This window comes from Melospiza melodia, chromosome 14 (genome assembly GCF_035770615.1).
Source record: "Melospiza melodia melodia isolate bMelMel2 chromosome 14, bMelMel2.pri, whole genome shotgun sequence".
NCBI classification, from domain to species: Eukaryota; Metazoa; Chordata; class Aves; order Passeriformes; family Passerellidae; genus Melospiza; species Melospiza melodia.
In genome coordinates, this window is record NC_086207.1 from 20193464 (window position 1) to 20207760 (window position 14297).

At 55.0% G+C, this 14297-nt stretch overlaps 1 protein-coding gene across 2 annotated transcripts; it reads right to left on the reverse strand.

Annotated features, from left to right (window-relative positions):
- Positions 1-7995: 7995 nt before the first annotated feature.
- Positions 7996-14297, reverse strand: YIPF5 (Yip1 domain family member 5). Of its 2 annotated transcripts, XM_063169113.1 has the most exons (6): positions 14216-14297; positions 13908-14016; positions 12593-12759; positions 11557-11702; positions 9853-10034; positions 7996-9032 (listed from the first exon to the last, which is right to left on the reverse strand). In XM_063169113.1, exons 2-6 carry the CDS (start codon positions 14006-14008, stop codon positions 8870-8872), a joined length of 759 nt encoding a protein of 252 aa, XP_063025183.1. In that variant the 5' UTR covers positions 14009-14016; positions 14216-14297; the 3' UTR covers positions 7996-8869. The 2 variants fall into 2 exon arrangements, with proteins under 2 accessions (XP_063025183.1, XP_063025184.1); XM_063169114.1 differs by lacking the exon at positions 14216-14297 and having other exon boundaries at positions 12593-12813.

Sequence of the window (14297 nt, forward strand, 5' to 3'; positions counted from 1 at the left end):
TACACAGGCACCAGCCCACAGCCAGGTCCTGCCCCAGCACTTGCAGATCAGAGAATCCAGACTGGCTTGGGTGGGAAGGGACTCAAAGCCCCTCCAGTGCCACCCCTGCCGTGGCAGGGACACCTCCCACTGTGCCAGGGGCTCCCCGCCTGGCCCTGGGCACTGCCAGCGATGCAGGGGCACCACAGCTGCTCTGGGTAACAGAATCCAGGCCATGGAACAGCTTCCACCAGCAGGGTTTGCTCAGGAAGATTGTTAACTCAGCCCAAAGATGAAGTTTTCCCGCAGATGGAGTTTCAGGACTGGGACATTCAGTCTCTGGGCAGGACCCCCCACAGTCTGAGCCTCTCTCTGCTCAGCCCCAGCCTGGCCAGAGCTGCTGCCCAGGGGCTCTGGAGCATCCCCACAGTGCCCGACCCTTCCAGGCCCAGAGCTGCAGCAAAACTCTCACAGACACTTCACAATTCCTCACACAGAAAGCACTTAAAACCCTCATAATTAAAATAAAATGTGGTCATTTTTATGTACATCATCTTTTTCTCCTTGGTCTATTTTTAGAATTTGAGTTGCCATAACAACTTATTTTACCATATAGCACATCCTGAAATGGGTCTGGGCTCCCTCGTGGTGTGCAGCAGAGCCCTGACCACCTGCCCAGCCCCAGGGGAGGGGGCTCCCCATCCCAGGGCACCCCCAGCACCAGCACTGGGTCACTCAGAGCAGGGCCAGGGGCCAGGCACATGGGGAACACAGACAGACAAACAGCCCCAGCAGCTCTGTCCCGCTGCAGCCGTCACTGCACAGCCCCCTGGAGCCCCCCACAGCCCAGCACAGCCCTTACCTGCAGCCAGGACCCTCCCAGCCAGCAAAGGCACCCTCAGAGAACAGCCAGAGCCCCTCTGGATGCACCGGGGAACAGGAGAGGGAGAGGGGGCACGGGGCAGGGGCACCTGTGGGAATGAGCACATTGGGCACACCTGTGGGGATGGGCAAATCAAGCACATGGGGAACACCTGTGGGCACTTTGGGCACATTGGGCACACCTGTGAGAATCAAGCACATTGGGAACACCTGTGGGCACTTTGGGCACATTGGGAACACCTGTGGGCACTTTGGGCACATTGGGCACACCTGTGAGAATCAAGCACATTGGGCACACCTGTGGGAATGGGCACATTGGGAACACCTGTTGGCACTTTGGGCACATTGGGCACACCTGTGGGCACTTTGGGCACATTGGGCACACCTGTGGTGATGGGCAAATCAAGCGCATTGGGAACACCTGTAGTAACGGACACATTGGGAACATCTGTGGTGATGGGCAAATCAAGCACATGGGGAACACCTGTGGGCACTTTGGGCACATTGGGAACACCTGTGGGCACTTTGGCTCCAGGCCTCACCCCATCCCCTGGCACCTTTAGGATGCAAACCTGGGCAGTGAACGTGGTGCTGCTGTGGCACCCAGGGCTCAGGGGTGCCCGCAGGGATGGCATTGGCTGGGGCTGCTGCTGCCAGCACCCCTGAGAGCTCCTTGGGGTTAGTCCTGCACGGGAGCTGTCACTGCTTCTGAATAGGCTGCGTCTGAGGGGCTCCTTCAAGTTGGGCTGGGCATGGGGGCTCCTGCAGAATGTGCTGGACATGAGGGGCTCCTTCAAAGTGTGCTGGATCTGGGGGTCTTCTTCAAAACGTGCTGCATCTGGGGTGCTTTTCTCCTGCTCCAGCAGGACCTGGCTCCCAGGAGCCGCCTGTCACTGGTGACTGAGAGCAGGGAGCTGAGGGTGCTGGGCCCAGCTCAGCCCCGTGGTCGCTGAGCACGGCCTTCAAACCCCTCCAAGGGTTCACTCCCTGCTGAGCCCCCCTCTCTGCAGTGACAATGGCAGTGCCCCTCGTTCCCTGCTTGTCCCCTCTCTGCAGTGACAATGGCAGTGCCCCTCGTTCCCTGCTTGTCCCCTCTCTGCAGTGACAATGGCAGTGCTCCTCATTCCCTGCTCGTCCCCTCTCTGCAGTGAGGATGGCAGTGCCCCTCGTTCCCTGCTCGTCCCCTCTCTGCAGTGACAATGGCAGAGATCCCTCCCAGCCCCACAAGGCAGGGCAGGGCAGGGCAGCAGGTGAGCCCCCCTGGCTGCCCCTGCAGCGGGGACGATCCCTCAGCCCTGGGCAGGGACGTTCTCAGACCAGCACGGGGCTGGGGAAGCACGTTCTGTGTTTGAGCAGCTGAAGGGCCTTAATGAAAACCAGGGGGAAAAGTTTTAAGTACAGAAAACACTATTTTCTCCAGAATTATTTGCTCTGCTTGAAAGCTAATGCTCTGTTTAAAGTCTGGTTTTATATGTCTCTTGGACTTGAGTTACGGCACATTAATTATGGCCAGAGGCAATGAAGAAGTGTTATTTCTTTACAAAGGAGATGGAGAAATTCAGTTAAAAATAGATTATAAGGCAGCGCTGTCAGGCAGAGGCATTTTCCTGCTCCGTTGGATTTCTGGTTTCCATCGACCAAGGAGGAATTTTCTTGCAGAATTAAGGAATTTTTTCTATTACTCAGCATAATTAAGTGTAGCTGGTTAAATGACTGTGGAGGTCACTAGAACAGCCAGTAACTTTTCCCTGCTAAGGGAAGTGGCACTTGGCCAGAACCCATTATCCTCCCCACCCCTTTCTGGTTATTTTAGCGTGGCTGCAGAGGATTGGGAGCCTCTGTGGGGAGGATGAGGAGGAGCGGGGTGCACGCATGTCCTGTGCCCCGGGTGGCACCTGGGGTGGCACTGGGCGGGCTGCAGGGCACCCAGAGGCCTCGTGGGCTTGCTCATCAGGCACAGAGCCTGGGAACAGAAACCCCGACCTTTCCTTCCTTCTCCTCACAATGAGTCCCTGCACCAGCTGAGCTGCTGGGCCGCGGGCTGGGCTTGGTGATCCTGAAGGTCTCTTCCAGCTCCAACCTGGTCATTCTGAGTTCTGTGCATTGGGGGAAGCTCTGGATAATTCGCAGATCAAAGGCAGGCGAGGTTTCTCTCTTGTGCTCTGACACGTTAGATGTCTCAAACGCATCACCAAGGCGTATCCAAAAGCAGCCCCAGCCCCGGCTGGGTTTGCCAGGCTGGGACCAGCTCCTGCCGGGCACCGGGTCCCGCTGCTGTGCCAGCTCCTGTGCCAGCTCCGGGACCAGCTCCTGCCGGGCACCGGGTCCCGCTGCTGTGCCAGCTCCTGTGCCAGCCCGCACAAGTCCCGCAGCCGGGAGCGATGGCACCCGCATCCCCCCGCATCCCCCCGCAGCATCCCGCATCCCCCCGGCACGCTCGGGCTGCCATGCCCCATCGCAAGGAGCCGGTTGCCATCTAGTGGCACCCAGAGCCGCCCTCCCAGCTCTGTCCCCAGCCTTGGTGGCCCTGGCCGGTCCGTGCCCCTGCAGGGCTGCTCGGAGCCGTGACCCCGCCGCTGCCATCCACAGTGCCCGGGCTGTCCCTGCTGCCAGCCCGTGCCCCCTCCTGCCCGCAGGGGTGCTCAGGGCTCCCCTGCTCGGGCACAGGGGGTGCCCAGCTGGCATCGTGGCTTTAGGGCGAGGAAGGAGCCGTCTGTAAAGCCTGGGGTGAGTTACTCACATAGGGACATGTGCCCTAGGGATCTGTGCCTGAGCAGGGAATCCCTTGGAGATGTGCTGAGATAAAGCCTGGGAGCGGTGAGGAGCATCGAGAACCACAGCAATAACAAAGCAGTCAGGAGCTCCTGGTTCAGAGAATGATGCGGGTGCATTGCTGAGACCAGGATTGATGAGCACAAGGCAAAGACACTGCTGTTGTGCTGGGGGTGTTTCCCAGCAGACCTGGGGGCCCGGGCCAGGGTCCTGCTCTGTGAGCTCCCAACAAACATTCCCCTTCTCTGTGCCCCTGTCCTCCCCCTGGCGTGCAGAAATTATAACAATAATTAACCAACACCTTTGTGAGCTGCTCCGCAGGGAGAGGGGTCAGTGCCTGAGGGGCTGCAGGGGCTGGGCATGGACTGGCACGGGCTGGCACGGGCTGGGCACGGGCTGGCAGCGTTCCTGCACCTGCAGCAGCCGCAGCCCACCCCTGCCCAGCCCAATCCCCTCGGAACGGGCACTGCCCAGCCCCAGCTCCCCGCAGGGCTCCATCCAGCGGGGCTGGGGAGACAACGGGGCCATGGCAACCAGGCCAACAGAGCTGGCTGGGATCTAAACACCAGCCCGGCGCCGGCAGAGCGCTCGGGCTTGTTTGGGGGATCACACTGCAGGTTTCCATGGAAAACGCTCCCTCAGAACAGCCTTCCAGACAAATTACTGGGTAAACTGCAGAGGTTTCAGAGCTCCAGCCTGATGGCTTTAATGGGTGTTATCTTGCTGCTGCCAGTGCTTTACAGGTCCAAAACTCGGTTTGCTGCCTTTCCTCTGGGGTCTAGGATTGTGCCTGTGTTTGAAATAACAGGGGTCCAAGAAAGGGAGCCCGTGGTTATTCCATCCCCTGCTCAGCAATCCAGGCAGCAAACAGGGAATGTGCAGAGGCAGAAGCAGGGAGAGAGCTGATGGCAAACCCTGCTGTTCCCCAACGGGAGCCTGCCTCTGTGCTCTGGGTGACCCCCACAGCTCCCCGGGCTCACTGAGGACTCCCTCGGGCCCCTGTGCCAGCCCTGGGGCTTTGTCTCCCCCTGGCACGCTCTGGCCAAGCCCCTGTGTCCTGCAGTGGGTCTGAGGAGTGGGGGATGCAATCCCATCCCATTCCATCCGTGGGCTCCATCCCAGCACAGCCACCCCACATCCTCCCACCCCCCCCAGGAATGGGGGAATTAATGGAAACACTGACTGGGGGGGGAACTAACCCCAGCTAGGTGTAGGCAGGAGAATCATCTTCAAATTCAAACTCTACATCAGGTCTGAAACAGCACTAAGAATAGAATTGAGGCAGAATTAGGCCTTTTAAGCTCAATTAAAGCTCAGGCAGAACATGAAGATCATCAGCACACGAGTGAAGATCTCTTGATTGCTACAAATTTATTCTGAATTAACAGTGGTGGGAAGGAGGGAAGAATTAATCCAATGATGTGGGCTTGCACTGATCAATCATTTGTAATTATTATCTTCTCTTTTGTCAATAGGCACACTGGAAACTTAATTCTGATGGTGTATCCAGCAATGACAGGGAAATCACCAGGGATGAAGAAGTGAAATGAGGAGAGGCCTGTGCAATTAAAAACCAACAAAACCCACACACAGACTTTGATATTTAAAGCAGATAATTAAATAAATGAATGGAAATAAACTACCCCATGGTGTTGGAATTGTCATCTTGACTGTGCAGACATGTGAATGCATCAGTGCATTCTGACTGAAGGTGCTGAAATTCCCTGTTACCCAAGGAATGAAACACAGCAAAGGTTCCCCATGAATGGGGAGGGATCCCGGCCCTGCAGCATCCCCATCGTGGCTGGAATGGATCCCTTCCCCTGCCAGGGACAGAGAGCCCCTGGATCAGGGCTGTGACCACGGGGAATCACTGCTGCTGATGTGGGACAGGGAGGGCAGGAGGAGGGAAAGGCTCCCCAGGTCTTGCTGCAGCCCAGCAGCAGCTTTGGGTGCAGCAGTGGGACCGTGGTGCTCGGGTGTTTGCACAGCACTGCCCGGACCTGCATCCAGCAGGGATTTCTGCAGGGACAGTGTGTTAACACCGGCAGGGGGTTTGGATCCCCATCCCTGGAGTGCCCAAGGAATTCCTGGCCGTGGTGCCCGCTGCTCGGGGCCGGGACAAGGCGGGGGTCAGGCACAAAGCTGGGGCTTGATGTGCTGGGAGGGTTTCCCAGCGATGCCAGGGCCCTGTGCCAGGGTTCTGCAAAGGGGTCAGGCACAGCTGGGGCTGATGGGCTGGGAAGGTTTTCCCCAGCCATGCCAGGGCTCTGTGCCGGGGTTCTGCAAAGGGGTCAGGCACAGCTGGGGCTCCATGGGCTGGAAGGGCTTTTCCAGCGGTGCCAGAGCTCTGTGCCGGGGTTCTGCAAAGGGGTCAGGCACAGCTGGGGCTTGATGTGCTGGGAGGGTTTCCCAGCGATGCCAGGGCCCTGTGCCGGGGTTCTGCAATGGGGTCAGGCACAGCTGGGGCTCCATGGGCTGGGTCAGGCACAGCTGGGGCTCCATGGGCTGGAAGGGCTTTTCCAGCGGTGCCAGAGCTCTGTGCCGGGGTTCTGTGCCGGGGGTCGGGCACAGCTGGGGCTGATGGGCCGGGAAGGTTTTCCCCAGCCATGCCAGGGCTCTGTGCCGGCTCGGAGCACATCGGGAGTGCTGCAGACCCACCCAGTGGAGAGGCTGCAAACAGCAGCGCCCGGCTCCGCACGGCCCGGCCCAGAGCAGCCCGGGCCAGCCCGGGACAGCCGCTCTCGCTTTGCCCCGTGTCCGGGCAGCAGCCGGGCCGTGGCGCCAAGGCTCGGGCGGCTCTGTCGCCACCGCAGTCCCCAAACCCGGTACCAAGCCTGAACGCTGCTGCTGGCAGGGCCGGCCCCGGGTGACAGCAGCTGCAGGTGACCCCTCCCGGCCGTGCCAGCCCAGCCCTCGCCCACAGGGCACGGTGCCAGCCCGGTGCCAGCACACAGAGCCCCGGGGAACGCTCCGGCGCTGTCCCTGCAGCCGGCCCTCCGCAGCTCCACACCCACGGCGGTGACAGACACAGCAGCACGTTAACAACGCAGGCTGGCACGGGACGGGCCTGGGAATTTGGGACAAGAACGGAACCGAACGGAACCGAACGGAACCGGGGGCAGCAGCAGCCCCACAGCACAGGGGACCTGAAAAACACAGCCACTGCCACTGTCACTGTCACCAACAGCCCAGGGCGACCACGGACAGACTGGGAAAGGCAACTCACAGCTCTTGCAGGGCAGGGCATGATTTCAGTATTGGCAGAGTAACAAAAGGGGTTTGAAAAGGCAACTGCAGCATTTGTTTGGTGCTATAACCTGAGCGACACAAAGGGAGCCAAAGCAGGATAAGGCAGTGCTGAAAGCCAGGTGAGAAGGGTGGGGACAGACTGTGGGGGAGCTCAGACGTGGAAAGAGAAGTCCTAACTGAGAAAGGCAAATGTGGGAGTGCAGAGCTCCAGCTTCCACTCTTGCCTTTCTATGGGACTGGGAGACTGAATCATCTGAAATGTAACTAAAATTGAAGCAAGAACTAGGACAAAACTTCATTACGGAAAATCGATGGAATTGATTTTGGAAAGGCAATAAAGAGTCGAGGCAATCACATTAATTACTGAACCAGAAGTTTGGGATCTTTAAGACAACCACTCTAGACATAACTGGTTTTTATCAAGTCCTCCACGAAGCCAAGTGTTTGACTTCCTGCCCTCATCTGCTTCTCTCTGCTCCCCAGAGACCACTTAGAAATTCAGTTACAAACTGCTAAATTCTGTGAGAGGAAACTCCTGGGTCAGCCCTCACTGCTGGAGGAGAACGTGCAGTGTCCTCCACTGCTGACTTTGTGAACATTTAAATCTAAATAAATCCCTTTTCCTATGGTTCCTCCAAACTCAGCAGCTCTATTGCCAGGGCAACACTGTGTTGTTCTTCCTGTGCACTGAAGTTTGCTCATGCTGTGGTGAAAGAAAACATTATTTATAGTATTTTATTACCCAGGTGATCACCCTGGAAGGCACCTATGGAATCACTGCAAGGCTGTAAGAACTTTCCCTCTGGAATGCGCAGGCTAAGCTGAATTAGCTGTTCTCAAAGTACAATATTAGAGTGCTAGAACCTGACTTGCTCAAGCAGCTGAGGAAGCTCTTCTGCGCCCTAGAACTGTGTTTAATTAGGCTCATTGGCAATCAATGCTATTGAATTGCACAGACACAGGACAGGAGCTCCCTCCTGCTCTTCACTCACTGTAGCAAACACCAAAGCCACCCAATGAATTCAATTTTAAATGCGATTTTGTTTCAACAAGAAAGTCTCTATTTTAGTAAGCAAACATCAAAAATAAAGGTTAGGAAAATCAAACACCTTTTTCAAAATTTAAGGAAAATTTAATCAATATACCTTAAATTATTTTACAATAACTACAATACTGACAAGCATAACGTTTTCCAAATGGTGTTTTCCTTGGAAGCACTGTGAGAGAGATTCCTCTTCATCTACCCAGCAGAATATGCACCATGAGGGAAGGAACCTCTGCCCACGTCCTTCAGAAACCCCAGTTAACATAAAGCTACAGACATCCCAATGTGGTCATGTTTCAAGTGTGACAGAATCACAGATCCCTTTCACTTTTAAGCATCTGTTTTCTACTTCATAATTTAAGTATCTTAAATCCTGAAATACTCTCACAGCAAATGAACAAATAATTGAGACTGGAGAGCTTAGGAGGATATTGGTTAAAATACAGGAAATACTCTAATTACTTTTGTTCATTTGTGCATTTTTGGTGAGAGGGGTCAGGAAACAGGTTCATCTTTCCTGCAGATTTATCCAGAGTCCCCCAAATCCACGGCAGCTCCTTTAACTGTTTTGGATAAAAATCTACCAATTTGCAACTGCAACCCTTCGCCCTCCCCTACAAAACAAAACAAAACAAAACGAACAAAAATCACAACCCTCAAATAAACAACTGAAAGTTACTTTTTCTAAATATCTAGGAATGGGAAAGAAATCACAGGAACTTGATAAGCATGAACACGTATTAAAGCTCTGGAATCTCCAGGTCATTGAAAACAGTATTCAAGGTCCTAAAAAAGTGAACACGAGACATTTTCCATTGTTCCAGGTGATTCAAACAGGTCTAAGTTTCATGATAGCAACACGAGACAGTTGTTTGCAGCTGTTTCTGGTCCAAGTCCACGTTCCACGCTGGGATTTTCCTTTTGGCCCCCAGAGTCTGTTCAGAAGACGGAGATGAGGGCGAAGACTCCGTACAGCAACGCGCAGGGGTAGGCCACGAGCAGCTGCTGGCCCTCCATGGCTAAGGCAGAGATAAAGATCTTGGAAGCAGAAAAGCTGCACCAGCCAATAATTCCAGCTGTGAGAATAATCCCCATCATCCCCCTGCAAAGGCAGAAAGAACAGAATTCCTGTGAGCCCTGGGAATGTCCACCTGCAGGAGTCACACCTGGACTCAGCCAACACCTTGTGTAGGTTCTGGGATGAATTTCAGCATTTGGCATTAAATGAAATATTCCCACTAAAAGCACTGGGAAAGCCCTGGCACAGGTGCCCAGAGCAGCTGGGGCTGCCCCTGCATCCCTGGCAGTGCCCAAGGCCAAGCTGGGCAGGGCTTGGAGCACCTGGGACGGTGGGAGGTGTCCCTGCCATGGCAGGGGTGGCACTGGATGGGCTTTCCCAACCCAAACCATTCTGGGATTCTAGAATTTTAGAAGAGTATCAGTCAGTTATGACGGTAGAAAGCCCCCTCAAAATTAACTCTATGCATATGAAAATTTCAAAGCACTGAGTACAAGAACTGTGCCAAGCTGTTTCTTTTCAGTCCCTAAATTTGCAAAGCCAAGACAAATCACTCTCATTTTCTTGTATTTGTATAATCCTAATTTGTGTCTTCAATAACAATTATTTTCAGACTTTACAGGTGCTGAGACCTGTCAGATTCAGAGCTAGCTGAAAACAAACCTGAGCTTGCTCTTGGAGCCTAGGTATTCAAAAGCTGTTTAATGACTTAGAGGTCAAGGCAGGATTCACCCCCTTCCCCCAGTAAATACCTGAAGGCATTGATAATTAATTCTTGCCCTTACTGAAGATTCCTGCCACACTCAAACGACACACAGCTGCAGCACTGAGCTGCAAACCCCTGGCAGAGATTCCCTCCCGTGGCAGCAGGGCCCCGTGCCCAGGGGCACGCGGCAGCACTTACTGCAGAGAGAAGACGATGGCGAAGGAGGAGAGCAGGATCATGGGCAGCAGGCAGTAGCCCAGCACGCTGGCCACGCAGCCGAAGGACACGCCGGTGATGCTCATCAGGTTCAGCAGGCAGAACATGCCCAGGCAGCCGATGGCGCTGATCCCGTACACGTACCCGAACTGGATCTTGCCAGCCTGCACGGGCACAGCTCCGGGTCAGCACGGGGTCAGCACAGGACGGGGTCTGGGATGGGGTCGGGACGGACCCAGCACAGGACTGGGGTCAGGACGGAACCGGCCCAGGGAAGCAGACCCACCCACCCTGGAACGCAGCAGGGGTGGGCACAGGCACTGCTCCCCAGCCCCAGCTCCCTCACTCCCATCCCACAGGGAGTGTTTCCCCCCAGCGTCCCAGACAGCTCATGCTCCAGGAGCCTGGAATTCCTCCTGACTCTGTGGACCTTAATGAACAGGTTCTGATCTGGTTATTGTTCCCTGATCTCAGCCCAGGAACTGTTTAGGGTTTATCAAGGACTTCTCATGCTGATTGATTATTTGCAATAATGATCTCTACAGAACTGGTATGTAAAAACAACAAAACTGTAATTCAGGAACTTCTTGACAAACCCAGAGCTGAAGCCCTTTAATTTGTGGTAGAATGCACAAAGTTATGGCACAAAGAGAACTATTTTAAAAATCCCAGGAACAGCTGAGGCTGAGCTGCCAAGCACTGCGTGTGAACTTGGGGTTAGCTGAGGGAGATTTTAAAAAGCCAAACCCAAATTTGCTTGTTCAGAAGCACAGGGGACGCACAGGTGGCTTATGTCCATGTATTCAGGGCATCTCCTGGTTTTCCCAGGCTGAGACTGCTGCCTCCCCTCCAGCACCTGCCCGAGGCACCCTGCAGGACAGGGGGCTGTGCAGCTTCCAGTGTCCCCCTCCAACAACTTCTCACTGGATGTGCTTAGACCCAGCTCTCCTCCTTCCCAAGCAGCACAGGAAACAAGCACAACTGTGCAACCTCTGAGCCAGGCTCAGCCCACTTCCTTCCACAACATTCCATGGATTTTTTTAAAAAGCACACAGGAGAAATAAATTTTTAGGAAAAGAAAATCGAAACGTATCTATTCTAAACATGTTCATTAATTTGACTGGCCTACTTTCCATAAATAGAAGTTACTTATTAAAGTAGGCTTGAAGGCCCCTTGGTACCAGAGTGTGTTTTAACTGTCACAGCAATGTGAAATTTCAGGCAGAAATGACAAGCAGTGCCTGAAGCATTTAAAGCTAGAACTGATTAAAACCCCTGAAGCTTTCAATGCCAAGGAACACTGTTTGCTGTCAGCTTTGAGCCATTAAAGCACAATTATTCCAATTAAGCTCAGTTAGAAAAACTGACCAGACTCCAGCAGTGCCAACCCCATGGAGCAACACAAGCAGTGTGGGAGCAGGTTTGCTCCAGAGGGAGCTGACACTGAAATCCCACCTGGTGTGACAGAGCTCACCCACCCCAGCAGTGTGAGGCCCCAGCACTTCTCCCATGCACACACAAATTTCTGTGCTGTGCAGGGCGAGGAGCTGGCCCGTGATGATCCCTGGGGGTCCCTTCCCACTCAGGACACTGCATGGGCAGGAGGAGCTTTCCTGGCCCCGTGCCCAGCCCCAGGAGCCCTTCCCAGCAGAGCTGTGCCCAGCAGCCCCCGTGGCAGTGCCTCACCAGCAGCAGGGTGGCCCCAAAGGCCAGGCAGAACACCATGGGCCCCGCCAGGTCCGTCTCGTTCATGATGGTGCCATCAGCCACCTTCAGGGGGTGCAGCACCGTTAGTGTTTTCTGCCAGATGTGGTCGAAATTGATCCCCAATTCTGCAAGGGAACACAACACGGATTTCATTTCTTCCCTTCCTGGCTGCCACACTTGCTCCCCTCTTTGTGTTCCCTGCCTCTCCAGTTGCCATCTCCCCCAGATCCATGGTGGGCACCAGGGCATTGAGCCCTCCCCTCTCTCCTCCTGCTGCCTGCACACAGGCCCAGTCTCAGGTGCCAGGAAGGGCCCAGGTGGTTTCTGAAGGAGCAGGGAAGAGCCCAAGCACAGAGCTCTGGGCTCACAGAGGTGCTTTCAGCCCAGTTCCCTGATCCTGTTTTATTGATGCAAATAAATTAATAAAAAAGCCCTAGGGGTGGAAGGTATCATGCCAGGGGACAGGTGACAGGTGTGACAGATGCCTGTCTCTCCACCCTGTAACAGGGACAGTTTATTCAGTTGCTGGAAGTGAAAAATAACAGAAATAAGCTGGAATCTGATCCCAGCAAGCCAGCCTTAGCTGAATATCCAGCCTGGCACTCTGCACAGGCTGTACTCCACACAGGCGTTTCTGCAGTGTTTAGCACTCCTTGTTAGCAACAAAACATTCCCATTCTAACCAAGAATCAACTCACAGCACCTGCAGGCACTTACTTTACAAAGTGGGCAGTTACAATTATTATTTGCAACGTGAGGAATATTGAGTGTTTTGCCACAAAGTCAGGTCTCCCAGTTAAATGATTTAATCTGGTGTGAAGCAAGAAAGCACAAATTCCCAACTGCAGAAGTTCCCACAAGAACAAGGATTTCACATGCCAAAATACAGGTTAAAAAAATTCAATGAGAATTACAAACGCACCGAGCAGTCGCAGCAGCAGGGAATGCACACACTGCTACCAACTTACCCCCAAACTAGGAGGAGTTCTGGATTTAGGCCACAGCAAAGTTATACCTTCTAATAGCGGAGGCTCGTCCTCAAAGTTGCTTCCATAAAAAGACTGTGCTGAGGCTGGGGTGTAGCCCTGCGTGGGCTGGTAGATCTGCCCCGTGTAGGGCTGCTGCATCATGTCGTGGGGCACAAAGCCAGCCTGCTGGGGGTACTCGTAGCCTCCATAGGGCCTGCAAAGCACAACCCCACGTTAGGGACACCCAGAGCTGCTGCTGAAACACCTCCTGCAAGGCAAAGCTTCTTCCAGTCAGTACGTCACAGCCAACCCTTCCATCTCTGTTAAAAAGTTCCACAACGTGGTCCCATAGGTCCTCCACAAAAAACCCCAATCAAAGCCACCCTCTGCCCTAAACAACTCTTCAGGTATTCCTGCCGCTAATCTATCCCAAGTCTCACCACAGAGATTTCCATAAACACTTCCAAAATCTTTAACTAGGAAACAGAAGGAAAATGCAGAACTCCTCGTGTCAGTAGAGTCCAGCACAGGGGCACATTTGTTCAGGTCACAAATGGCACTGACCTGCTCACCCATCTCAGGGATCACACGGAGGGAGCAAAGCCCTCAGCCCGAGGCTGGATGTTCACACGGGGCTGCCAGGATCCCCCTGCCCCAGGAACACCCTCCACACCTCCCTGCTGCAGCCTGGGAGCCACCAGGACACTGCAGGCTCACTAAGGTGACACTAATTCCTAGTTCCCAAGTGAGTGGCTGGAGATGGAGCTGCAGAAGAACAGTATTTCTTCTCCCAAGGACATGCAGATCACTCATATAATTAAAACTGTTCATTGGGCTTGTCCTTTAATCTTCTAACACTTGCTCTAAATCTACCAGACAGAGAATTGAACACAAAATTCCTTCAGATCTCCATTTACAGAGAGCTCAGCTCTCCATCCAACAGAACAACCGGGACTCATTTCCAGAAACCAGCAGCTGGCTGAAGTGCCAAAACTTTCCTGGAGACACAGACTGTCCCAGAAGTACCCTAAGGAAGCCTAGAGGAGAGCTGGAGAGGGACTTTGAACAAGGGCCTGGAGTGCCAGAACAAGAGGAATGGCTCCCCAGTACCAGAGGGCAGGGCTGGATGGGATATTGGGAAAGAACTGCTCCCTGGGAGGGTGGCAGGCCCTGGCACAGGGTGCCCAGAGCAGCTGCGGCTGCCCCTGGATCCCTGGCAGTGCCCCAGGCCAGGCTGGACAGGACTGGGAGCGCCTGGGGCAGCAGGAGGGGTGTCTGCCATGGCAGGGGGGGACGGGATAAGGTCTGGGGTGCCCCAAGCCGAGCTCCGGGATGCCGTGCCCGGCAGGGCACACGAGTTACTTGCTGTACGGCCGCCCGCTGTAGTCGTAGGGCTGCGCCTGGTCCTCGATGCTGTAACTGGTCTGGAAGAATTCGGTGTTGAAGCCGTCGAACCCGGACATCGCCCCCTCTGCAAGAGACCGGCGAGGCGGGTTGCGGCCGGCCCGAGCGGCCCCGCGCGGCGCTGCCCGCTGTCCCTCCCGCCGCTCGGCCCCGCCGCGGGCCCGGGACCTCGCGCTGCGCCCCGCGCCCCGTTCCCTGGGCCCCGGGCCGTCCGTGCCCCGCGCTCCCTGCCCGGGTCCCGCTCCCTGCCCGGGTCCCGGCCTCACCTGCGGCCCCGGCCCGGCCCCGCTCCCGCCGCCGCGGCCCCTGCGACGTGTCACGGCCGCGCCTCCACTTCCGGGACACCGC